The sequence below is a fragment of the Nicotiana tabacum genome, chromosome 3, assembly GCF_000715075.1.
Source record: "Nicotiana tabacum cultivar K326 chromosome 3, ASM71507v2, whole genome shotgun sequence".
Classification (NCBI taxonomy): Eukaryota; Viridiplantae; Streptophyta; class Magnoliopsida; order Solanales; family Solanaceae; genus Nicotiana; species Nicotiana tabacum.
In genome coordinates this window covers 87,373,610-87,400,692 of record NC_134082.1, presented here as the reverse complement: position 1 = coordinate 87,400,692, position 27,083 = coordinate 87,373,610, and the positions used below count along the sequence as shown (strand labels likewise).

The 27,083-nt window shown below is 36.1% G+C and overlaps 2 protein-coding genes across 5 annotated transcripts; one reads left to right on the top strand and one right to left on the bottom strand.

Annotated features, from left to right (window-relative positions):
* Positions 1–7,092: 7,092 nt before the first annotated feature.
* On the bottom strand, positions 7,093–9,156 carry LOC107803532 (uncharacterized). The gene is made up of 2 exons (XM_016627275.2): positions 7,579–9,156; positions 7,093–7,422 (listed from the first exon to the last, which is right to left on the bottom strand). Exons 1-2 carry the CDS (start codon positions 9,016–9,018, stop codon positions 7,336–7,338), a joined length of 1,527 nt encoding a protein of 508 aa, XP_016482761.1. The 5' UTR covers positions 9,019–9,156; the 3' UTR covers positions 7,093–7,335.
* A 4,891-nt stretch (positions 9,157–14,047) lies between these two features.
* LOC107803533 (uncharacterized) lies at positions 14,048–25,920 on the top strand. Of its 4 annotated transcripts, none has more exons than XM_075249611.1 (5): positions 14,048–14,379; positions 14,674–14,760; positions 24,948–25,097; positions 25,193–25,390; positions 25,635–25,920. In XM_075249611.1, exons 1-5 carry the CDS (start codon positions 14,173–14,175, stop codon positions 25,734–25,736), a joined length of 744 nt encoding a protein of 247 aa, XP_075105712.1. In that variant the 5' UTR covers positions 14,048–14,172; the 3' UTR covers positions 25,737–25,920. The 4 variants fall into 4 exon arrangements, 2 of the variants coding, with proteins under 2 accessions (XP_075105712.1, XP_075105713.1); XR_012707639.1 differs by lacking the exon at positions 25,635–25,920 and adding an exon at positions 16,700–18,491 and having other exon boundaries at positions 14,329–14,379; positions 25,176–25,315; XM_075249612.1 differs by having other exon boundaries at positions 14,359–14,379; positions 24,902–25,097.
* Positions 25,921–27,083: the final 1,163 nt, after the last annotated feature.

The following is a 27,083-nucleotide window of genomic DNA, read 5'->3' as shown; positions in this document are numbered from 1 at the left end:
TTCCATTAGAGGTGGTGGTCCCCAAATAAAGTCTGGATCCAAACTTCCCTTCGGTGAGGCAGAAAATATAACCGTTAACAGAGGTCAGAAACATATTTGTTAAGGAAGAGGTAACCCAATTAATTAACATTGGTTCAATTCGAGAGGCAAATTATTTGGATTGGCTAGTTATATAGTAGTAGTGCCTAAAAAGAATAACAAATTTAGGATGTGTGTAGAATATAAGGATTTTAATAAGGTGAGCCCAAAAGAATCTTTCTTGTCATCAAACATTGATCAAATGATTGAAGCCACGCGAGCACGAGTTGATGAGTTTTCTTGATTTTTATCCCAGATATAATCAAATTAGGATGAACCCGGAGGATCAAGAAAAGACTTCTTTCACCAGAAACTTTGTCACATATTGCTATAATGTGATGCCTTTTGGGCGTAAAAATGTCAGAGCCACTTATCACAGGCTCATTAATAAAATGTCAAAAAACGGATAGGAAGATGATGAAAGTCTACATTGACAACATGTTAGTTAAATCTCTTAATGCAGGAGATCATCAAGAACATCTCCAAGTGACGTTTGATATTCCGAGAAAGTACATGAAGCTCAACCTGGAGAAGTGTGCCTTCGGGGTTGGCTCCAGTAAATACTCGGGGTTTCTAGTCTCACAAAGAGGGATCGAAGTAAACCCTGACAAAATCAAAGCCCTCGAGGATATCCCGGACCAGCTAACAAATTTAAAAGAAGTACATAGGTTGACCGGCAAATTGACGGCTCTAAGCAGGTTCATATCAAGGTCCTCAAAAAAGTGCCACCACTTCTTTTCACTTTTGAAAAAGAAGAACGACTTCGTGTGGACTCCGGAATGCCAACAGGAGCTAACAACCTAAAAACATACATATCTAGCCCTATGTTGCTACCAAAGCTAGGAGAAGGTAAGCAACTACTAATTTACCTAGCGGTCTCGTAAGTAGCGACAAGTGTCGTCATGGTTCGGGAAGAAGAAGGTACGCAATTTCCTATTTATTATGTTAGTAAAATATTATCAAGAGCGGAGACACGCTATCCGCACCTCGAAAAGCTGGCCTTAGCTCTCATTGTCGCCTCTCAAAAGCTTAGGCTTTATTTCAGTGTCACCCAATAGCCATTGTGACAACCTTTCCCTTAAGAAATGTCCTTCATAAACTTGAGTTATCAGGTCGTTTGGCTAAATAGGAAGTCGAAGTTAGCGATTTCGACATTGAAAATAAACCCAAGACTGCAATTAAGTCACAAGTTTTGGTCGACTTCGTGGCTTTCAGCCCATGATTAATGCCTCTAACTGCTAAGGAAGAAGTGTTGGTTTCGGAAATGACATTGGGAGTTTGGACTTTGTTTACAGATGGATCCTCCAGCGTAAAAGGGTCCGGTCTGGGAGTAATTCTAATCACCCGTTCGGGTAATACCCTAAGACATGCCATTAGAAAATGAGGTCGAGTATGAGGCTTTGGTTGAAGGACTTGAACTATTTCGGGGACTAGGTTTCGAGGTCATCGAGATAAAGTGTGACTCCCAATTGGTGGTAAACCAAGTGTATGGAATTTTCAACACAAAGGAAGAGCGTACGCAATAGTACTTGTGCAAGGTTCAAGCATTACTTGCACGATTTAGAGAATGGTCGATCGTCCACATTCCAAGAGAGGAAAATTTGGAGGCAAACACATTGGCTAATTTGGGTTCACAGATAGAGATGAAAGAATCTGATTCATGTACGATCATCTGATTGCTGCATTCGATGTTGGATGTGATGGCTATTGTGAAATAAATTCAACCAACTTAATTTGGGACTAGAGAAATGAGTTCTTTGAATATCTTAGACATGGTAAATAACCTAAAGACCGAAAAGCATCCCCGGCATTGAGAATCGAGGCGGCTCGCTACTATCTTGTTGATTGATAGTTATATATGATATCGTTCCAAAGACTATTAGCTCGGTGTCTAGGGGCCTCGGAGACAGACTACTTGATGAGAGAAGTCCACGAAGGAGTCTGCGGAAACCACTCCATGAAGACTCGTTAGTTCTCAAGTTAGTCAGGGTTGGCTTTTATTGGTCCCAGATGGAACATGACGCAAAGACATTCATAGAAAAGTGCGACAAATGTCAACGTCATGCACAATTAGTGCATCAACCAGCAGAACTTTTGCATTCGCTGGTGTCCCCATGTCCATTCATGAAATAGGAGATGGACATAGTCGGCCTCTTACCACAAGGGTCCGGGAAGGTAAGATTTCTTTTAGTTTTAACTGATTATTTTATTAGATGGGTTGAAGAAGGTGCTTGCCAAAAAATCGGAGAATGAGAAGTGATTGATTTTAAATGGAACAACATCATTTGCCGATTTGTAATACCAAAAATTGCTTGTGACAACGGGCCACAGTTCGTAGGTTCAAAAGTCACAAAATTCTTGGAACGGTGAAAGATCAAACAAATTACGTCCTCACCGTACCACCCGAGTGCTAATGGAAAGTCGGAGTCAACCAACAAGGTAATTATTCAAAACCTTAAAAAGAAGCCAGAAGATGCCAAGGGCGAATGTCCAGATGAGCTATCAGGTATGCTAGGGGCATATCGGATCACGACAAAGTCGAGCAAGCGTGAAATACCCTTTTCGCTCGTATATAGTTGGGAGGCTTTGATACCGGTAGAAGTAGGGGAACCAACCTTAAGGTTCTCCCGGTCAAACAAAGAAACAAACACGAAGTTACTGATCAGGTTAGATTTACTCGAGGAGTATCGGGATCTGGCAGACGCAAGGATGGTGGACCAAAAGAAAATGATGGAAAGGTATTACAATCGCAGGCCAAACCTTCGTAATTTTAAAGTTGGAAATATGGTTATGAGGAAGGTTACTCAAAGAACTTGGGAAGTTAACATCGGAAAGCTGGGATCAACGTGGGAAGGACCTTACCGTATTTTGCCTATAACCGGTAAAAGATCATATGAATTAGAAAATCAAGATGGGGTCAAACTGCCAAGCAATTGGAACGTGACTCACCTCAAAAGTTATTATTGTTGAAGATTCTTGTTGGTACTGAAAGTATGTGCTACGCTTGTTTTTCCTTCGACCAGTTTTGCCCCAATCGGATTTTTATAGCAAGGTTTTTAACGAGGTAGCAACGTAAAGCGTGATCATCGGCAAAGGCAAGACCTTCAATATCAAAGCACTAACATTAGTGTGGAAAAGAGCATGTGGATGGTTAAGTAATCTTTGGTTTGATGGCAAGTCTCACCTCCCAAGACTGAAACAGATTATTTAACCGTTCACAAGTTGCCTCCACTGATGAAGCAGTAATATAAAGTATAAAATGAAGAAAAAGCCTTCGGTGAATGCAAAAATTCCAGTGCTCGAATTCTCATACTTAGCATTCGAACACTGGGGGACTAATACATGATACAACACAAAGATTGCCAAAAAAACCGATGACTGTTAGAGTCGGGATCAATGTCTTATTAAGATCGGGGACTATGTGTCAGCTCCGTAGAATAGGTTATACAAGTTAGCCACATGTATTGGCAGCTTTATTTACTTAAGCAAATGAATGTTTATGTAAATTTACTTTAAAGGATAGAGGGAATAAATCAAGGTCCTTTTATTCTTATCTTATTTCTTGTTCGAATGATAAGTTAATTTATTTTATCATTTGAAAGTTAACAAAAACTTCAAATGCTTGTGACGGAACGAACAGGAAATTTCCTCTTCAAGAGTACTGTAAACATAAGGTCCCTCTCTTATGAAACCCTCATAATAAACGGTAGATTCCGGAAGAAATTTTGCCCGGATCAAAAGCTATCAGATGCATAAATATTCCTGAAGTTTTATCAATTAAACGTAAAAAGAATTTTTGCATAACACTTAAGCAAAATTTTCCTTTATTGATTAAATCTCCAAACTTAGTAAAAAGTTTTGGCGTAATTAAAAAGGGTGAAATAAAAAATTTATACATCATTCTTTGTAGGCGGAACCGAAGAGAGAGAAGGGTCTTCATTTTCTCTGGTGGAAGAAGGTTGTTCTGTTGCCGGTTCGGGGCCTTCATCTTCTTCGATCTCCTCTTCGGTTCTCAAATACTCAGAATTAGTATTCGAGGATTCAGATACAGCGAGCCGAACAGGAAGGTTCTCACGAGCGGTTAACTCCAGTTCCCATGCCTTGGCAATACTGTCATCAATGTTGACAATGCCTTCTTTGGTCTCCTTCAAAATCTTCATCTTCATATGATACATGGTGTAGGTTTTATTGTAAGCAAGGGAATCTTCTTGGTCCTGTAGTTTTGCTCGCATCTTATCAATTTTGTCTTGGAGCTCTTCATTTTCAGCCTTCATTGTATTGATCTTGGAATCAAGCTCAACGTTGGTGGTTGAGTGAAGTCGGTTCTGCTCCATGACTCTCTCTTCTATTTTTGCCTCTTCTCCTCGGCAGCATTGGTCTCCTCGGTTTTGGTACACAAGCCAGCCTCCAAGAGTGGCACTTCGCCTTTTACGAGGATCTTGAGAAAGGGTCGAGAATTATTTCCCAACTTCCCGTGGTCTGGAGATCGTAGAGGAGAAGCAGTTGGTGTTAGTGGAGAAGGGATAGCTGGTATCGGTGGATAATGAGTTATTACTGTAGATGGAGAAGAAAAAACCGGTGTAGAAAGCGTGGCAATTATGGATGGCTCAGTAGTCGATGGTAAAGGAAGGTTAGAGGCCGAACTCCTCTAATCGGAGACTTCGATGGGGATCGGAAAGCGGGAATCGACATTTTCAACCAAACCCATTTTCCCTAGAGCGCCTGGACCTCCTCTGCTAGTGGATTTTAAAGCTCCCCCAGCTAAGAACCCAGTTGAGCTGATGAAGATCTTTTTCTCCTTTGGAGGGAAGCCTCTTCAGCACTAGTTTCCCCTTCATCATCGAGGACCACTATGGTCGGCTCAGTTGATGTTCTCTTTATTATTTTCTCCAGAGTCCCAGCCAAGGAGGAATATCTCCTCTTCGGTTTCTTATTATTAGGCCGGGGACACTGGGAGGAAGCACCTTTATCGGAGGCGCGAGTATATTCACGAGCCCTCCTCCGGTGAAGGGCACCTTGCAGCACCTGTGCAGCCCCCGCTGGGTCATCAAGAGCCTCGACGTTGGGACACACGATGGAACTCCTCGAAAGTCTTGTGTGGGGCAAAAGGACAATTAACAAGTTGTTCCAAAGTTACCATGGCTATGGGCTTTCCATCCATACTTGGGAGCCATCTCCTTTCACTGTCGGGTTTCAAGAGTAGTAATATCTAGAATTTTCTCGACTCATCGGTTCAGCCTTGAAACCGTGGTGGTTCTCAGTGAGTAGCTGAAATGAAGGGAGTAGAAAATTAGCAAAGAAAGAAATTCTCTTTTTAGGAAGAAAGGATACCCGAAGACTTATGAAAAGATTCCATGATTCGGGAAAAGATGGAGTTGTGATCAGGATGATGTCTCTAGTAGCAACAACAATGAAATTTTTCATCCATCCACGACCGTTATCATCATCTACATTGGTGAGAAGAGCGTGGTGACCATGCTTGCTGAGGTTTAACAACCCCCCCCCCCCTCAAGGAAAATTTGGATGAGTAAAGATTCATTATATGTGCAAGAGTAAGAGTTTCCCCAGTCTCGACAAACAATTGACGGAGGCAGTCCATCGTACGCCATATGGATGAGCCTACATGTGCCAAGAAAACTTGGTACCGATGGCAGAATTCCAAAATTATTTGATCAATTCGTTCACCCAAGTGAAGGGTTATGTATAGACATATATGAACCCCGCCTTGGAATATGTAACTCGTTCTGCCCCATCTTGGGCGAAGATTTCAAGATTGCTATAAATGAAGTCCTCCTTCACAACGAGGATGGTAGGAGGATGAATGTAGGAGGGGTACCTACGAACTAGCCAAAACCTGGGAATTTATATGTGCTTTTTGCTCTTGGAGATTGGATGTGGTGCTAAGATGGAGTGGTATGATGGTGTTTACAGTTGGAGGTTTAGATTCAACATCAACCTTTTTGTTTTTATTTTTCTTTAGACCTCCACCAAAGAGAAAACCAGAATTTCCGGAGACAGCGGTACGAGAAGATATGATGATAAGAAATATGTGAAGAAGTTTTTTACTGAAAAGGTTGAGTGTTGCAGAAAAGTTATTAGGAAATTCGAAGAAGAAGAAGAAGAAGAAGAAGGAGTTATGGAAATAATGAAAGTAAAGAAGTAAAACTGATAAGTGGCGGAGAAGTTATAGTCGAAAAAAGTGTAGTCATAATTACCTTGAAAATTGGTGAAAATACTTGTTGAATCATGGAGCAATACGTATTCGGGTTATTAAATGCGAGAAGACGTGTGCCCTTTCAAGTGTCAAAGACCGTTCAGGAACTTTTCCGACAAGAAAAGAATTCTTATCTACTTTCCGGTAACGCTGAGCTGCATCACTGGAAAGTATGGGGACTATCTGTATGGGATAAAATTGATTGATGACAATTGGTCGAATGGTGAGGTGATACGTAGAACCGAAAGCAGGTGGAAAGTGAACCAGCACATAGCTGACACTGGGTGCGGGTGTGTGACCGGTGCAGGAAAGATTCTGAAGGAGATATAAGCTGACAATTAAGATTCGAAGGTTTGATATCAGAAGATAGCATTTAATGAATAGTCGTTACAGAGAGTATCAACATTCAAAGCAAGCCGTTATGCACCCATCAATGGCGATTTTATTCTTATTCAAGAGGAGTTTGATTCTAGGATCTTGTCTTCTTAAGTAAGGCTATAAATAGGAAGATTAATATCTATTGTAGGACACGAAATACTCTGTACACAAAAAGCTATACTCTATTACGCTCAATTTCAATACTTGAATACTGAATAGACGCTCGTCACCGGAAAGGCTAAAGTTCTTAGTCAGGCTTTTTATCTTCTTTAATTTCATTTGATAATTTTATCTCTTTTTTATTTACTTATTGTTTTTGGATCAAATCGATTCGTTTATCTATAAACCACACTATAAATTTAACTATACCGTTTTAGGGGTAAACAATTATTCCAAACAAAATGACTTTACATAATACCTAATACAGATAACTGCCAACATTTCCTTCTCCCAACATACAAAACACTGAATACATAGATAAATTTTATTTACTACTCATTAACTAGTAAAATGGCATGAATCTTGAGCACATGACAAAAGCACTCTACTTAATGGTCAGTGTTTGCAATAGAACGAAACACTATGAATAGATGCCAACTTTTATTTACTACTACTATAATTTCTAACAAAGGATGAATATGGAGCAGGTGACAGAAGCACTCTACTCAATCATCGGAGTGTTTGCGATGGTGGCGCTGCTTATTGCGATGTTTCTTCTCTTCGTCATCCCCGGAGGCATCATCATCATCACCCTGCCAATTTATAAGATCAAATCAATGGAAGCAGAACAAAACTCAAGGTTTTATGCTGCTGAACAAAGATAAGACACATAAAAAGCATAAAACTGAGGTGCATTCCATTGGTGTTATGCTATTTCAAAATTAAAGAAGAGTAATCAAAGTATTTACATATTTCTTGCGACCATAGCCTTCATCATCATCGTCACGCCTCCCATAACTAGGCTTCTTGTAGTCCTCTTCCTCGGACCTTCCATAACTAGGCCTCTCAATTGTTGACCTCCCGTACCCTTCGCTCTCTGTTGTCTCGTAGCTTGAACGGCCATAACTAGTTGATTTTCCTCCATAACCATACCCACTGTCCTCTTCCTCCCCGTAGTTTTTCTTCTTCCCGTATCCACTAGATCCATATTCATCAGAGTCGGTCTTTCGCCCATATGCCGACCCATATTCTGAGTTTTTCTCCTCATCATCATCACTTTTTCTTCTGTACCCTGATCCATACCCGGATGCGGTTTTACTCCCATATCCACCAGATTCATTTTCATCCAAATCGGTCTTTCGTCTGTAACCAGACCCGTATTCCGAATTCTTCTCCTCGTATTCACTTTTCCTTCCATACCCTGATGCGGGTTTACTCCCGTATCCACTAGACCCGTACTCATCAGAGTCCGTCTTTTGTCCATAACCAGATCCATATTCCGAGCTTTTCGCCTCGTAATCACTTGTTTTTCGATATCCTGACCCATACTCATCAGAATCAGTTTTTCGTCCATAACCGGAGCCATATTCTGAACTTTTCTCTTCATACTCACTTTTCCTTGTATACCCTGATCCATATTCATCAGAATCGGTCTTTCCTCCGTAACCAGACCCATATTCACTTTTCTTACCGTGCCTTGATCCATACTCATCAGAGTCAGTTTTTCGTCCATAACCAGACCCGTATTCCGAACTTTTCTCCTCATTCTCACTTTTCCTTCCATAACTTGATCCATACTCGGATGTAGGTTCTTCATCATATTTACTCTTCCTCCCATACCCAGCAGATCCGTAATCGGAACTTGGCTTCTCGTATTCACTCTTCCGCCCATAACCTGATCCATATTCTGAATCTGGCTCACTCTTCCGTCCATATCCTGATCCATATTCGGATTTGGGCTCCTCATCCTCGTCGCTCTTACGTCCATATCCCTTTTTGGGTTTCTCGTACTCAGTCCGGCTTCCATACCCGGTTTCATCAGATTCAATTCCACTCCCACCATCGCTAGGACGATTCATTCCGGGGTTGCGCCGAGGCTTCTCATTTTCGTCATCCCCGTCCTTAGATGGGCGAGGCTTGGTCTTGGGCTTGGAATAGCTCTGGTACTCATTATCCAGAGCTTCATCAGCATAGGCAGATGGCTCTGCAGAGGAAGAGTAATGGGGGCGATCATAGTCAAAATCGTCGGAGGCGGACGACGTCGGAGGATAGCAAGTTTCCTCTGAAGGCGGAATCGGTCGGCCGTATGTCAATGAAATATCGTACCCACCACCATAGGGAGTGTGATCATACTCGTCAAACTCAGGGACATCGTCACTGTCGCGGTGGCCTTTCGGGTAGTAAGACATTGTTTGTGGTAATTAATTTCTAGATTCTTCCGTAGATTAATTTATTGTTGATTAGAGATCCGAGAAGATGGAATTGTTCACACGAAGAAGAAAAAGGAGCAGTTAGTTGAAACATAAAAGGAGGGAAAGACAGTTAGAAGTCGTTGGACTCGGAAACAAGGTAGGAGTATTTGTTTAGAGGAAGTTGTTATCCAGTACACGTGTGCCTTCTGAAATCACTCAAATAAATTTTAGTGATAGATGGTTTCATAATAAACGGCAATCATTATTTGAGTTATTATACAATCCCACAAGGGAGTAAATCTTATGGCGCTCATTAAGCTTTATATTCATTATCCAAATATTATTTATTTTGTTACGTAAAAGTTATTTAACTTTGTATCCATTATCCAAAAATCACTTTTTTTTCTTTTGTTACACAAAAAATATTTTACTTTGCTATATTTACCACAATAGTCATCTTCACCAAATTTTATAATACTTTTACTTGAAAACTATGCCCTTAACATTATAAATCCTCTTGTTTATGTAATACCTTATATATAATATATTTCACATAGGTATGTTACTTATAATTGAAATAGATTTATAATACTTTATTTATTATTTTTATAATATATCCGTACATTTAATTTTTTCATGACACTCAATTTGTTTAATCATATTCAAACATGAACATATTTTAAAATATAAATATGACAAAACATATTCATTTTTTAATATTTATGTGAAATATCATAAATAAAGTTTTAATAAATGAGTTTTGTATAGTCAGTAAAACTTAAAAAAATCAAAGATATTTTGTGCTTAATATTAGGTTTTAAAGATTTATCTATTAATACTATTATTTATTTAAAAGTATTAATTTGATGTGCCAGTGTTCTGAATATGGGTATTTTGTTCATTAGATTAACAAATATGCTTGGCTGATAAATCTGTGAACTTTGATTTTATAATTTTCATTAAAAATATTTCATTAGGCATGGTTAAGAACATTAACTTGAGATTTATTCAAAATACTGTTACTGCAAATTTAATAATACTATCTATATATTTTGAAAATTAACATTAAGGAAAAATCATATGCACAAATATTATAAAATTAATAAATAAAATAATATAAAGTTTATCTCCTTGTAAATATCTTGGCATTGACTATATGGAGACATATTCTCCTATGGCATATGAAATCACTTTTGAGTTTTAGTTTGGTAGTACATGAAATACTTGATATGATTATAATAAAAGTCCCTGAAGGATTTTAATTGTTCCGAAGCACATAAAGGTTCCTGAAAATTTTGTTAAATTAAGCTTCTCCAATATATGATTTGTCTAATGTCTTATTGCAGTTGGTGCACTTATATTTCTTGCTAGAACTACGAGTATAACAATATTCTAGCAAAATTTGAATTTACTCCTATTTGAAGATACTGGAATGTGATCAATATTATATTGCAAAAGGAAATCATTGATAAAGATTTGTTTATCCTAATAAATATTGTTAAATTTTGTTGGTTATGCAAATGCAGACATTTTCTGAAGTGTGTTCTTCAAATAATCTATTTGCATATGAAGGAGATGTGTGACTTTTCTTTAAAAAGAAAATGGTACTTGCTTGTCTTAATTGAAAGACAATGTTTCTTGCTTATCTCAATTGAAAGAAGTATATATTGAAGAAAGACAGAACAAAGCACATTTCAGCAAAGTTCTTTACGAGACACAATTCAATAGAATGATGGACGTTTGCCTGATATTTTGGTGGATATGTTAAACTTACCAACCTCAACGTTTGAGGAGTTGAGATACAAAACTGGAACACATTGTCTTCGATAAATAAAACAATATTTTTATTGGGGGGGGGGAGGATAAATACGCGCTATACTCTTTTTTTCTTAGCTAAGGTTTTATCCCACTTGGTTTTACTAGCAAGGTTTTTAATGAGGCAGCAAGTAATGCGTATTACAAAATGCGTGCTATTTTTTTCTTCACTAAGATTCTTTTTTCCACAGATAATATTTTAACGAGGCACATTTTTTTTTTGGACATCCAGGGAAGATGTAATGAAATATATTATTTATATGGATGTCCACTACACAAATATAACTCTGACTACTCTTCTTCATTATGTAAATAACCTCACCATTATTCTTCATCATTATATATGGTTGTAACTCTCACACCTCCATAACCTCCTCCATGATCTTCCCTCATGATCTTAATAGTTAATATCGTATTTCTGACATCCCTTGTATTATCTTAATATCATTTTGTAAATAGAAGATTTGAGTATCACATTATACACACTTGAAAATACTTGTACATTTGATGAGATACTAAAAACTTTTATCTATTTGCTACTATTTTAGTACTAATTTGTTAACATAAACGAATTACTCTTAATTTCTCAATTGATTCATGTGTCTAATTTTGGAAAGGGAAAACCCCAAAACTTGTTGTGTACTCCTATAAATTAATATAATTTTTAGTATAGCAAAACCTACCAAATCAAACACAAACACCCTAGTCATATTATTATGGTTGAAGGGTACATACTTACTCCCCACAAACAACAACAATAACGACCTAGTATATTCTCATAAGTGAGGATTGAGGAGGATAGGATGTACGTAGCCTTATTTCTGCCCTGGACGAGTAGAGAGGTTGTTTTCAATAGACCCTCAGCTAAAGAAAAGATGAAAGAAGCACTAATAGCAAGTAATAACAATACAAGATATTTAAAAAATTGAGACTAAGATAGAAAAACAAAAGATGAAAGAAGCACTTATAACAAGTAATACAATACAAGATATGAAGTAATAGTTATCTAAGGATAAAATAATACTATACTACCACTAATACTACTAAACTAAGGAATACAAAGGGAAACACTCGATTACCTACTAACATTCTACCCTAATTCTCAATTACCTACTGAACTAAGGAAGACAAAAGGGAAACACTCGATTACCTACTAACCTTCACCCCCTCTTATCAAGAGGCATGTCCTTGGTTAGCTCAAGCTGCGCCATGTCCCGCCTGATCACCTCTCCATAAGATTTTATTGGCTTACCTATACCCTTTTTCTGATCCCCCAAGGATAACCTCTCACACCTCCTGACTGGGGTATCTGTGCTTCTCCTTTTAACAGGTCTGAACCATCGAAGCCTCGCCTCTCGCATCTTATCCTCCATAGGAGCCACTCTCACCTTGTCCCTAATAACTTCCTTCCTAGTTTTATCTAACCTAGTATGCCTACACATCAATCTCAATATCTTTATTTCAGCAACTTTCATCTTCTTGACATGAGAGTTCTTGACTGGCCAACACACTATCCCATATAACATAATCGGTCTAACCACTACTTTGTAGAACTTACCTTTAAATCTCAATGACACATTCTTATCGCACAAGACACCGGGAGCGAGCCTCCACTTCATCCACCCCGCTCAGATACGATGTATGACATCCTCATCAATCTCCTCATCACTCTGAATTACAGACCCCAAATACTTGAAACTCTCTTTCCTGGGAATGACTTGAGCACTAAGTCTCACATTCACGTCCGCTTCCTAGGTAACGTCGATGAACTCGTATTCCAAGTATTCTGTCTTGGTCATGCTTAACTTGAAACATTTAGACTCAAGAGTTTGTCTCCAGACCTCCCCACCTCTAGTTAACACCACCTCGTGTTTTATCATTCGGAACTATGTGATCTACAAATAACATACACCAGGGCACCTCCTCTTGAATGTGTCATATCAATGCATCCATGGCTAAGAAAAATAAAAGCGGGCTAAGTGTGGATCCCTTATGCAATTCCATCTCAACTGGAAAGCACTCTGAGTTTTCTCCTGCCGTCCTTACCCGTATCTTAGCTCTTTCATACATCTCGTTGACCGCTCTAATATAGGCTACAGGCACTCCTTTACACCTCCAAAGTACGAGGACTTTATCGTAGGTTCTCTCTAGGTCAATGAACATCAGATGCAAGTCCTTTTTCATCGCCCTGTACTGCTTCACCAATTTTCTTATAAAGTAAATGGCTTCTGTAGTCGACTGTCCCGGCATGAAACTGAACTAGTTCTAGAAAATGGACACACTCATCCTTATTCTCCCTTCTATCACCCTCTCCAAAACTTTCATCTTATGGCTTAGCAACTTAATACCCCTATAATTGTTGCAGTTTTGGATATCCCAAGTTGTATTTATGTCAAATCAAATAATCTCTTAAAGAGTTACAAATTAAATAACCGGGGAAAAGATCCAAATTTGTTCTTGTACTTTATGAGAAGGGCTGACTTAGCCATTCGTTAAAAGTTTGTCTCATCTATGGTGGGTAAAAATATGTCTGAGAAAATCTATTTCTCCTTTTCTGTTAAAAAGAAAGATATATTTCTAATTTAGAGCAATTTAGCTTAAATTTTTTATTCTGTCCTTAATGATAATGTTTTATAGCCGCACATAAATATTATGACATCTTGAAGTGCACAAGTTTTAAAAGTCTTATAACAACACAAATATTAAAATATATTTAAGATCACAAATTGTAAAGATCTTTCTTTAATTTCGTGTGCAGTCAAAATATGCTATACAAATAGAAACGAGAGAAGATACATTAATACTCTCCTTCCGTTTCAATTTATATGAGATAACTTGACTTGATATGAAGTTTAAGAAAAGAAAGGAAAAAAAAACTTGAAATGTCAGGTCCTAAAAGCTTAATGAGTAAAAAACTTTGTGGAGACAAGCTTAGCCACTGATTTGTATGGACATAAAAGCTTCTCGTTAAGGGGTAAAATAGAAAATTTAAAGTTATAAAAATATATTACTATTTTTTTGGGAATGAATTAATAAAAAAAAGATATATATACTTATCATATAAATTAAAACGGAAACAGCAGTAAGATTGACAAATAAGAAAGCGTTTTGATGAAATGAAGTTGTGGACCCATACTCATCTCTCGCACCACTGTCAGGTTGCCAAATCAGACCAAAAATGCCGCATGTAGATATGGTTCTCTGTCCCTATCTTGTTTCTCTTTCCTTTTCCAACAGTCCATTTCTTTCCACAATTTCAATGGAGTCCTTGTCAAAACCATGAAAAATTAGAGCAATCAATTAACTAATCAAAGAGAAAATAACAAAAATTAAAGAATGGGAAAGATTACAGCTGCTCACACATCATGTTCCTACTGCCACAATAGTTTTTTCGTGCCCAAAGGAGGATTCTTGTTCTCGCAGGCAAAGCAAAAGAGCAAGAAATGGAAGTTACAGCCATTAACTGGAAAATCCCAGATGATAAATGCTTCAACTTACTCTTCTAGAATTAGCACTGATATTCCTCTCTATGAAATCCCTGGGGTACTCTTTCCTTCTACTACATTTTCAATTTCTCTTCCATATGCAATTCTGTACATCTATCCTCATATATATCTTTAACAATCAATTAACTATATACCTTAGGAAAAAATAAACTATAAAGTGAGTCAGCTTTATGAATCTTTTAATTTGTACTTATAGTTAGATAATTTTTACCTGTATGTCAACCTTGTGCAATCTTTCCTTTTTACAAATCTATTTCATGTATAGTCATAAAATCCTGCATAACAGTTATTCAGAATTTTTATAGTGGAAGTTGAATAATTGAATTGGCAGGCTACCTTTGATCGATATCTGGAGAATAAACCTCGAGTGTTCAAGGCTATTTTTCCTGATAAAAGAAGGAGCCAACAACTCAATGAGGTATTCATCGCTGAATCCCTAGCTGTTAAGTGTTCCACATTAGTTGAGGGAGTTGACTGTTGTCTCTTTATATGGTTTTGTGCAATCCTCACCTTAGGAGCCAATTTTTGGAGTTAAGTTGAGCTCATGGTTCATTTTCTTAACATGGTATAGAGCCAGACCCATCCATATTCTTGGTTGACAGAATGCATGTTATATTTGTTAGGGATATAGTAGATATGCCCTAGATCCAATCTCATATTTTTGTGAATGTTATTCGATATAAAAATATATGGCATTCTTTTATCATAGTTATTATTAATTGTTTGATTAATTTGATAAGGTCCTTGATTAAATTTTGAGACTTGTCATCGTGATAGAGATCATGATAATGAGAGCAAAGTCTCTTACAATTTAATCTAAATTTGTTCTTGATCGTAGGATTATTAATTTGGACATTAGTAATCCGGTTAGATCAATATTTATGTGATCATCTTTATGGGATAAAGATTAGTTGATCTCATTTACTAAATCACATAGATAGATGATGCATATAAAGATATGATCATTGAACTGACTCATTGGATAATTCCTAATGGTTAGAATTACCATAAACTGTCAATAGGATATTCTCTTGAAGAATGTGATGTAAGAATTTCCTTTGACCTGATATCGTCACAGTAATTGACAAGTTATTTATTGTGCTTTGATACTAGACAACTATGACCCTAGGGCGATAGTTGAAAGGATATTGGGTACGATTAAATACTTGTAGAATTAGTGATTGATCAAGATGGAATCTATCAACTCTTGGTAATGAGTTTAAGCTCCATGTTGTCATGAATTATAAACGATCAAACTAAGACCTTGGCCAGGGCAATTGAATGAAAGAAGAAAAGAGTTTCTTAGGTAATTCAATGGTCGAATATATTTGACATGGACACATAGTTGGTCGCCTATTAGGATTTGACAGTTGAACTATATCCTAGGGTGATCCAGAGCTATAAGGACAGAAGGAATTACTACATTATTCTTCTACTGGTTCTTGAGAGTAAATTGTATACTTCATGTTATCCGGTCGTTAAGGAGTGTTGCTAGACACCACCCTTGATTAGTATATTGATGTGGTCAATTTACTACCGGTTTAGTATTGAACCTATGGGGTCGCACACTAACGAGTGTTGTGATCTTTGCTAAAGGAAATTAACTTATTATTTGATAACTAAATTAAAGAATTTAATTAGTCAAATAAATTTAGTTAGTTAGTCCAAATGAAATATTATTATATTCTTTGCTAGCACAGAGGATATAATTAATATTGTGAACGAATTGAAGTTTTCTATTTGGAATAGAAAATTAATTTATATCTCTTGGTTGAAATATATATATGTGATATATATAATTAATATTTATTTGTACAAAGTATACATAAAATATATTAATGAAAACTTATTTGGTAAATCCAATATAGAATTGGACTGAAACAAAAGTCCAAAAAGGACGTGAGACTAATTCAAACCCATTAAGAATGGGATTGATATTATATAAAATATACTAACTAATTCTCATAATCCAATTCAACTGGAATTGAATTGGAACGTCCTAGCTAATGGCGGCAGATGTTATCTCATTAGGAATGGGATACGTTTTTCCAATCGGAAAAATTAGAGAAGTTTATTTTGGAATAAACTTTTACCCTAAGTAAATCATTACTTCAACCAAATAGGAAAAGGGTTTATAGGTGATGCTATATAAAGGGTGATGGAACAAAAATTTGCACAATTATTAATTTCTTGAGAAGAAAAACACTTTGTGAAAGTGAGAATGCAATACAAAGCCAAGAGAGAAAATACAATTGCAAGAAAAGTGTTTCTTGTTCTTCTACTTTGAGTTGAGATTTTTGAGAAAAATTTCAACACAATATTTTGTTCAATTTGTTCGCGGGTTTCATTGATCAAAGAGTTGATAGCAAGGATCAGTCTCGGTGTGGATACGCATAGAGTCTTCGCACTATCGAAGAAATTTTGAAACGAGACTCTCTTCACCAGGTACGTCTTAGATCTGATCTATTGACATGTAAATAAATTTTAAACATAAAAAGATCTGCCTAGGATTGTTATTGTCTTCCGCTGCGTGTTACGAACACCTATACGCAATCCTTCAGTGGTATCAGAGCAGTGGTTTATTGTGTCTAAAATTTATTTACGAAATATTTTTATATTATATTTGAAGAGTTCAAACCATAATACATGTGTCTTGTGCAATAGTTAAATCGTTTGAACTATTGAGATAGTTCATAACTTGAATTTAAAATTTTGTATTAGATACAATGGGAATCTATAATAGGTTACATGATTCTATTGTTATTTTCAATTGTTATTAGTTCATGAGATGTTAATTAATAATAATATTCTAGCATGAATTCTTTTTATGTGATATATAAGATAAATATGTTAGAGGATGTTGAATTTTGTTTTAAGTCACGTGCTTGTTCATTACATAATTTTGAATTATTTATTACATGTGATGTAAATCAATTTAGGACTAAGCATGTAGACAACTTGAACTAAATTCACATGCTATAAAAGATTTGATCTTCATGTTATTAAAAATTGTTTTAGTAACAATTCCCTCTTACTAAAATTTGAGTTCTTAAATAATAAAATATAAGATATTTTATTATAGAGCTATCCATCAAGGTAATTAATTTTACTTATTTCTTGTTTATAAGGAGCGGCCTGATTACCAGGAGACTTATAGTTCGAGAATATGTTAAAATTATTTATTGCATTAGATGTATGGATTGAAAGAATTATTCAATTTTACACTAGACGCCTGGACTACCCGGGGGAGTATAAAATTTAATAAGTTCTTTGCTATCATGATGGTTGAACTCAATTATGCCAATAGGATCGATCTGACTACCAGGGGACTATTTGACTTAGAGCTATTTAAGGAAATTGTATGGGGATACCATTGGTAAGAGTACCTACCTTTAAAATATATGTGAGAAACGACTTGACTTCCAAGAGGCTCATACATATTGTTAAAGGATTTCGTTACTACACTAACAGAAATAAAGATTTCGTAAACTATAATGAGGGTAAATAGTTTAAAATAATTAGTGGAAATATCATTTAGATAAAAGTCCATGTCTTTATGATATATGCAAATATGTTCTTATATTATTGCCTTTTCTTTTCTATATTTTAGATTTCTCAGAATGTCTGTTATATCACTGTGTGAAATACTTGAGACCAACAAATTGGTAGGACTAAACTTTGATGACTGGTATAGAAATTTGAGAATTGTTCTCATGCATGAAAAGCTTATTGATGTGATCGATAAGCCTGCAAAGATAATCCCACCAGAGAATGATGTTCAAGGCACCAAGGTTTATCAGAAATACTTGGAAGAATGTCTTGCTATTAAACACATCATTCTCGCTTCTATGAGTTCTGAACTCCAGAGGAAACATCAGAATATGGATCCAACTGCAATCATTGAATATCTTAAGAAGATGATTGATACACAGTTGGACATTGAAAACTCTCCAGTTGGACCCCTTGTCAATCATATGACCGTTCTTACTGAAGAACATGAGAAGTTGGGGTACAAGCTTGGTAAAGAGCTTTCTGAAGATTTGATCTTGCAGTCAGTATATGATGCTGAATGTTTTCACTGTAAGAAGAAAGGGCATTGGAAGAGAAACTGCAAGGAGTATCTTGCAACTCCAAAGGACAAGAAACAAGGTGAGACATTAATGAAAAATATTTTCAAGGTTTCTTTAGCTACTACTAATTCTTCACTGTGGGTATTAGATACTGGAAGTGGTTATAACATCTGTAATATATTGCAAGGGTTCAAGATAAGTAGGAGGCTAAAGAAAGGAGAAGTTAATCTATAAGTTGGAAATGGTGCAAAAGTTGCGGCCGTAGCTGTAGGATCAATTTCTTTAATAATGCCTACGGGCAAAGTACTTATGTTGGATGATTGTTATTACGTTCCTAAATTTGTTTCGAACATAATTTCAGCTTCTATGTTAGACAAATGTGGTTTTCGCATTATTATAGGCAATGGTATTTGCTCTATTAATTATGGTGATAATTTATATATGAATGGTTATCTCCAACATGATGTTTATGTCTTACCTAATGTAAATGCTAATTCGATTATGCATGTTTCAAGTCTTAAGAGGAAAAGAGATGATCATGTAAATCATACATACCTTTGGCATTGTAGGCTTGGTCATATTGGAGAGAAAAAAATTAACAAGTTGTACAAGGAAAGGTACCTTGAAAAGTATGATTTTGAATCATATCCAACTTGTGAATCTTGTCTCAAAGAAAAAATGACCAAATCTCCATTTACTGGAAGTGGAGAAAGAGCTTCTAAAATATTGGGACTAATTCATACAGATGTTTGTACGCCCATGAAAATTCAAGCTAGAGGTGGATATTCTTACTTCATCACCCTCATTGATGATATGTCAAGATATGGATTTGTGTATCTTATGAAACACAAGTTTGAATCTTTTGAAATGTTCAAAAGGTTCCGTAGTGAAGTTGAGAAGCAGACTGGTAAAAGTATCAAAGTACTAAGGTCTGATAGAGGTGAAGAATATCTTAGTGAAGATTTTACCAGATATCTCAAAGAGAATGGGATTCTCTCACAGTGGACACCTCCAGGAACACCACAACACAATGGTGTGTCTGAAAAGTGAAATCGAACCTTATTAGATATGGTGAGAACTATGATAGGGTTCACTGATTTTTCAATAAATTTATGGGGATATGCTTTGGAAGCAGCAACATACTTACTTAATAAAGTTCCCATTAAGTCAGTCTCTACTATACCATATGAGATATGGAAAGGACGTAAGTCTAACCTTAAACACATTAGAGTTTGGGGTTGCCCAACTTAGGTTAAGAGACTACAGTCTGATAAACTTCACTCAAGATCTGATAAGTGTAGGTTCATTGGGTATCCCAAGGAAACAATGGGATATTATTTCTATCACCCTTCTGACCATAAAGTATTTGTGGCTAGAGGAGCAGCCCTTTTAGAAAGGGAATTTCTTTTAGAAGGAAATTATAGTGAAGAAATAAAACTTGATGAAGTTCAAAAAACTAATGAATCAACACAAAATCAAGATCATGAGACCCAAGTTGAAGAACCTTTATTGGATGTTTTGAAGTTGCCAAGGAAGTTGCCATCTTCAACGGTTGAAGTCCAAGAACTAAATGAAGTTCAAGAACAGGTTAATGAACCAGTTCCAAACCAAATTGAACAATAACCAAATCCAGCACAAGGTGAACAGATTGTACAAGTACCTTTAGAAGGTCTACACGAGAACGTCATGTACCAACTAGATTAAATTTAATGGTACAAGATGATGTATCAAATGAGGTTGATCATAATGATGATGACCCTAAGACCTATGAAGAGGCTATACAAAGTTCTGATTATGAGAAGTGGCAAAAGGCCATGGAATCCGAAATGGAATCCATGAAGGAAAATAAAGTATGGACTTTAGTTGAACCTTCAAAGGATATTAAATCTATTGGTTGTAAATGAGTTTTTAAGAAAAAGATTGGAGCAGACAGAAAGGTGGAGACCTACAAAGCCCGTCTTGTTGCCAAGGGATATCGTCAGAAAGAAGGAGTCGACTATGACGAGACTTTCTCTCCCGTGGCAATGCTCAAATCTATTCGGATTTTGCTTGCTATAGCAGCATACTATGATTATGAAATATGGCAAATGGATGTGAAAACAGCTTTCCTTAATGGTGAGCTAGAAGAGGATGTGTACATGACACAACCTGAAGGTTTCACATCTTCGTCTGATCATAATAAAATTTATAAGCTACAAAGATCCATTTATGGACTAAAGCAAGCTTCTCGAAGTTGGAATATTCGCTTTAACAAGACAATTGAAAAGTTCAATTTTGTTAGATGCGAAGAAGAACCTTGTGTGTACAAAAAGGTTAGTGAGAGCACAATTATATTCCTAGTATTGTATGTTGATGATATATTGCTCATAGGGAATGACATACCAGCATTGCAAAGTACCAAGATTTGGCTATCTGAATAGTTCTCCATGAAAGACTTGGGAGAAACAGCTTATATATTAGGAATAAAGATCTATAGAGATAGATCTAGGAAGCTGCTTGGACTTTCCCAGTCTTTGTACATTGATACCATCTTAAAGAGGTATAACATGGATAATTCCAAAAGAGGCTATCTACCGATAGGCACTGGAATTTCTCTCAGTAGGGAGGATTGTCCTAAAACACCTGAAGAGAGAGAACGCATGAGTAGGATCCCATACGCTAGTGCAGTGGGAGCTATCATGTATACCATGACATGTACACGTCCTGATGTGGCTTATGCACTTGGAGTGACTAGCCGATATCAGACAAATCCTGGTGAGGAACATTGGAAGGTGGTGAAGACTATTCTTAAGTACTTAAGAAGGACTAAAGACCAATTCCTCATCTATGGGGATTCTGAGTTGAAACTTGAAGGTTATACTAATGCAAGTTTCTCTTCAGATAGAGATGATAGCAAATCTATTTCTAGTTATGTATTCACCTTAAATGGTGGTGCAGTGAGTTGGAAAAGTTCCAAACAAGCTACAGTAGCTGATTCAGTGACTGAAGCAGAATATATAGCAGCTAGTGAAGCTGCTAAGAAAGCTGTAAGGATGAAAAAGTTCTTAACTGAACTTGGTGTGGTTCCTTCAATAGAAGGTACAATTTCATTGTTGTGTGACAACATTGGAACCATTGCTCAAGCAAAAGAACCAAAATCACACCAAAAATCCAAACACATTCTGCCAAGGGATCACTTGATAAGAGAAATCATTGGACGTGGAGACGTCTAGATTTAAAAGGTTGATAGAAAGGAAAATGCTCCATACCCATTCACTAAAGCTCTTGGTGCAAAGGAGTTTGACAAGCACAAGTGAAAATTGGGAATGAAGTACAAGAGCGATCGGCTCTAGTGTAAGTGGGAGATTGTTAGGGATATAGTAGATATGCCCTAGATCCAATCTCATATTTTTGTGAATGTTATTTGATATAAAAATATATGGCATTCTTTTATCATAGTTATTATTAATTGTTTGATTAATTTGATAAGGTCCTTGATTAAATTTTGAGACTTGTCATCGTGATAGAGATCATGATAATGAGAGCAAAGTCTCTTACAATTTAATCTAAATTTGTTCTTGATCGTAGGATTATTAATTTGGACATTAGTAATCCGGTTAGATCAATATTTATGTGATCGTCTTTATGGGATAAAGATTAGTTGATCTCATTAACTAAATCACATAGATAGATGATGCATATAGAGATATGATCATTGAACTGACTCATTGGATAATTCCTAATGGTTAGAATTACCATAAACTGTCAATAGGATAATCTCTTGAAGAATGTGATGTAAGAATTTCCTTTGACCTGATATCGTCATAGTAATTGACAAGTTATTTATTGTGCTTTGATACTAGACACCTATGGCCCTAGGGCGATAGTTGAAAGGATATTGGGTACGATTAAATACTTGTAGAATTAGTGATTGATCAAGATGGAATCTGTCAACTCTTGGTAATGAGTTTAAGCTCCATGTTGTCATGAATTATAAACGACCAAACTAAGACCTTGGCCAGGGCAATTGAATGAAAGAAGAAAAGAGTTTCTTAGGTAATTCAATGGTCGAATATATTTGACATGGACACATAGTTGGTCGCCTATTAGGATTTGACAGTTGAACCATATCCTAGGGTGATCCAGAGCTATAAGGACAGAAGGAATTACTACATTATTCTTCTACTGGTTCTTGAGAGTAAATTGTATACTTCATGTTATCCGGTTGTTAAGGAGTATTGCTAGACGCCACCCTTGATTAGTATATTGATGTGGTCAATTTACTACCGGTTTAGTATTGAACCTATGGGGTCGCACACTAACGAGTGTTGTGATCTTTGCTAAAGGAAATTAACTTATTATTTGATAACTAAATTAAAGAATTTAATTAGTCAAATAAATTTAGTTAGTTAGTCCAAATGAAATATTATTATATTCTTTGCTAGCACAGAGGATATAATTAAATTGTGAACGAATTGAAGTTTTCTATTTGGAATAGAAAATTAATTTATATCTCTTGGTTGAAATATATATATGTGATATATATAATTAATATTTATTTGTACAAAGTATACATAAAATATATTAATGAAAACTTATTTGGTAAATCCAATATAGAATTGGACTGAAACAAAAGTCCAAAAAGGACGTGAGACTAATTCAAACCCATTAAGAATGGGATTGATATTATATAAAATATACTAACTAATTCTCATAATCCAATTCAACTGGAATTGAATTGGAACGTCCTAGCTAATGGCGGCAGATGTTATCTCATTAGGAATGGGATACGTTTTTCCAATCGGAAAAATTCGAGAAGTTTATTTTGGAATAAACTTTTACCCTAAGTAAATCATTACCTCAACCAAATAGGAAAAGGGTTTATAGGTGATGCTATATAAAGGGTGATGGAACAAAAATTTGCACAATTATTAATTTCTTGAGAAGAAAAACACTTTGTGAAAGTGAGAATGCAATACAAAGCCAAGAGAGAAAATACAATTACAAGAAAAGTGTTTCTTGTTATTTTATCTTTGAGTTGAGATTTTTGAGAAAAATTTCAACACAATATTCTTCGTTCAATTTGTTCGCGGGTTTCATTGATCAAAGAGTTGATAGCAAGGATCAGTCTCGGTGTGGATACGCATAGAGTCTTCGCACTATCGAAGAAATTTTGAAACGAGACTCTCTTCACCAGGTACGTCTTAGATCTGATCTATTGACATGTAAATAAATTTTAAACATAAAAAGATCTGCCTAGGATTGTTATTGTCTTCCGCTGCGTGTTACGAACACCTATACGCAATCCTTCAATATTGTCCAAGCACCAGATGTTCAGTTCTAGGTGTGCGAGCGAGTGTTAATTATCCCACATTGGTTGAGGTATTGGTTCCTTGTATGGTCTCAGACAATCCTCACATCATGAGTTATTTTTTGGAGTTTAGTTAGGTTGAAGGTCTATTTTCATAATGCGAATTCCCAATTCATCTTTCTAATCCCCTTTGTATTTTTGTTTCTTTGTATGCTATGCAATGTTAATTGCGCACCAAGACATCACTTGTCTGAATTTCTGCTCTTCAGCTTTCAGGCCTTAAACATGAAGATAGGCCTCGGTTATTTCTTTTCATAAGACAGTTATCCAACGAAAGTCACCTTGTATAGCTTTTGTCCTCTGTTACTAGAATGATGGGCCTTAGACCCATCTCATATATTCTTCATATCCTCAGTAGTTGAAGTGATAAACCTGAATTTATTGTTAATGAACACAATATCTGGTTGGAAACCGAGTTAACAATGTAGTTCAACAAACAAAATTATTGGGGTAACAAAATAGGTCTCGTGTGACTTCCGTAGTGACTTGTCCAATCTAACTATTGAGGTTGTCCTGTTTCCTTGCATCTTTAAGGCAATCAAATTTGTTAGATGCTTTATTTCTCTGACTTTACTATTGTAGGTAGTACTACTCTCTACCATTACTGCTTTCGTATTATCTTTTCTATCTAGGTGTCAGCTCAACAATTTCCTTTTTCCTTGAACAAATTCACTTAGAAATCCTTGCTACCTTTAGGGCACAAGCATGGATTTGAATGTTCTCGGATCTTGTGATTGTTAGTACTAACAAAATGCACGAGGTGGTTAAATTTATGTTCCACTCATGCTTTTGTCGTCTTCTAAACTATAATGCTTTGATTCATGATAGGTGAAAGCTTCTCCGATTTTATGCTATGCTTAAACCATTCTAATTGACAGTCTGATTACGAAAATGTTTACTTCATGCACGGAATCTAGCTGATTTATAGCCAGAGAGCTATCTAGTTAGACAGTTATTGATGAGATGAGTGCCTCAATTCGAAGTTTGAACTGAATGCATACTCAATTTTGACAACATAAAGAATGGAAATGAATGAGAGTAGGTTTCTTAGTTTTGAAATCCATTCCCAAAAGTCACTATTCCATTTTCAAAACATCAAAAGAATAAATGGCTGGTGATCTCTGTTTAATTTGTTGCAGCTTTTCAGCATGCATTGTTATATGCTTGACTACTAGTTCCATGCAGGAAGAGTGGAGAATTCACATGCTACCCATAGAGTTCCTATTTATCACCGTGTGGCCAGTTATTGATATGAGATTGAGATGTAAATCTGAAGGAGTCGAGTACCCACCTGGGATCCCCCCTGATGCTTCTAAGGTTCTTGAACTCGACATAGTAAGTGCCAAACCAAATCTTTAGCACGTTCTTTTAATCATTTATTCATTTTGTTTGTAATGGAATGATGTGGAGCAGAAGCCACGGTTATGCAGATAAGATGGGAGCTTCAGGGGTTGGATGATGCGCTGAAGCCGTCTCAGTTCTCTCTTGGTGTAAAAGGGTCTCTTTACCCCGACAGGAATGGACCACGGAGCAGGCTGAAAGGTCAACTACAGATGAGCATTAGCTTTGTTCTTCCACCCATGCTAGCTTTGGTCCCGGAAGATGTTCGTAGAGATGTTGCAGACACGGTTAGATACTAAACCTGATCTCTAGTTTAACTTCTACACACTGATCATAAACATATGATCACATAAAAGATAATTAGAGGTAATTGTCCATAATAAGTAGAGCTAGTTACCTGTAAAATAAAGTAGGCAATTTTAAGCTATCAGTACACATGTAAATTCATTCCCTTTTCGCAAATGTTTTTGTACTCCCATTCGGCACAAAGAAGCTCTTTGACAATTAACAATCGTATGCCTTTTTGAACAGGTACTAAGAGGACTATTGCAGAACATGAAGAATAAAGTAAATGGTAGCTTGCTTTCGGATTATGGTGAATTCAAGAGGGAAAAGCAGAAGGAATTAGTCTGAACAGTTTAACTAGAAACATACAGGTGGATTTAATCGACACTAGCATTCGCTGATGTTGGTATCCAAGCGTGAGGAAATTCTGTAATTTTATTCATGAGGATTGTAAAAAGATACAAGACAAGTATTCCCAAAATTTTGAAAGTTAATTCTTTTCTGAGATGAATGTGAAGTTTTCTGGCAAAAGTGACAAGGAAGGATTAGAAATTTGAGACGTGTTTTCCGTGCCTCTCGCATGCAAAGCGAGCGCTCTACCATTTGAGCTACATCCCCTTGTGGTATCTTTGCAGGAGATCAAACATTATATAGGATATGATTTATGTAGATTTTACCATATTCTTTCTGTTTATATGATAATTCTTTAATATATATTCTCCCAAACCAATACCAAAAAAAAAAGTTCATGGAAAATGACTTTGGGCATACCAATAAACTTGATTTGATGTATCAAAACTATTGATAATTTTGTGTGCAAATTGCATAAACTAAACCCACTTATCCTTCTTTCTTGGTTTCCTACTCAATGTTTGATACCTGTTTCGGACTCTCGGATTTGCCCCAAAAATTTTTACTTTGGGGGTAAGACGGTCCTTTCCATAGGTGATCTATTTTTATAACTCGAATTCAAGACATATGGTCAAGAATGGAAGAGTAGTTACCGTTCCACCATAGCTTTTGGTGGTACCAAATCCATTTATCCATGCATAAGAATTCCAAAATGTGATCCTTGTGTATTCATTCGTTCCCTTGTCCCTTCCCTTAACAAAACACTTGCAGAAAAAGCAGGTAAACAAGTGGATAGAACTTAGAAGTGTGGAATCGGAGTGGGAAACAAGTACGCTTAAGCACATTTAGAGAACAAGTATTAAGAAATAATATGTATTATGATCAGTTATTATGTAAATAATTTTACATTGGTCATATAACTAAATCCTATTATTAAAGAATCAGTAGTTAGTGAGTGAATGATAGGTTAAAGTTGTACAGGTCATCCTTGGATTCTATCATTTGGAAATTTACCAGTTATGTCATCCCATAAGTAAATTAGTACAAAAATAGGTCAATTCTTAAAATATTACTAGTATATATTGGCCAAATGTTAAAAATATTAGTCAATTAGCTATTCCAAAAAAAAAAATGTCAAATTTTTGCTTCTTTTGGATGGGGTTGTTGGAATAGATTGGGTACTTCCTATGGAGTTTTGAATCTCAGTTTTGGGATGATTTGGTGGAGTTTTGAGGTGATTTCAATTAAAATTTGAAATAGAAAATGAACATGGGAAACGACGATATGTGTATCACATACTTATCATATGTGTATCAAATGTGTATTACATGTATATCAATGCAT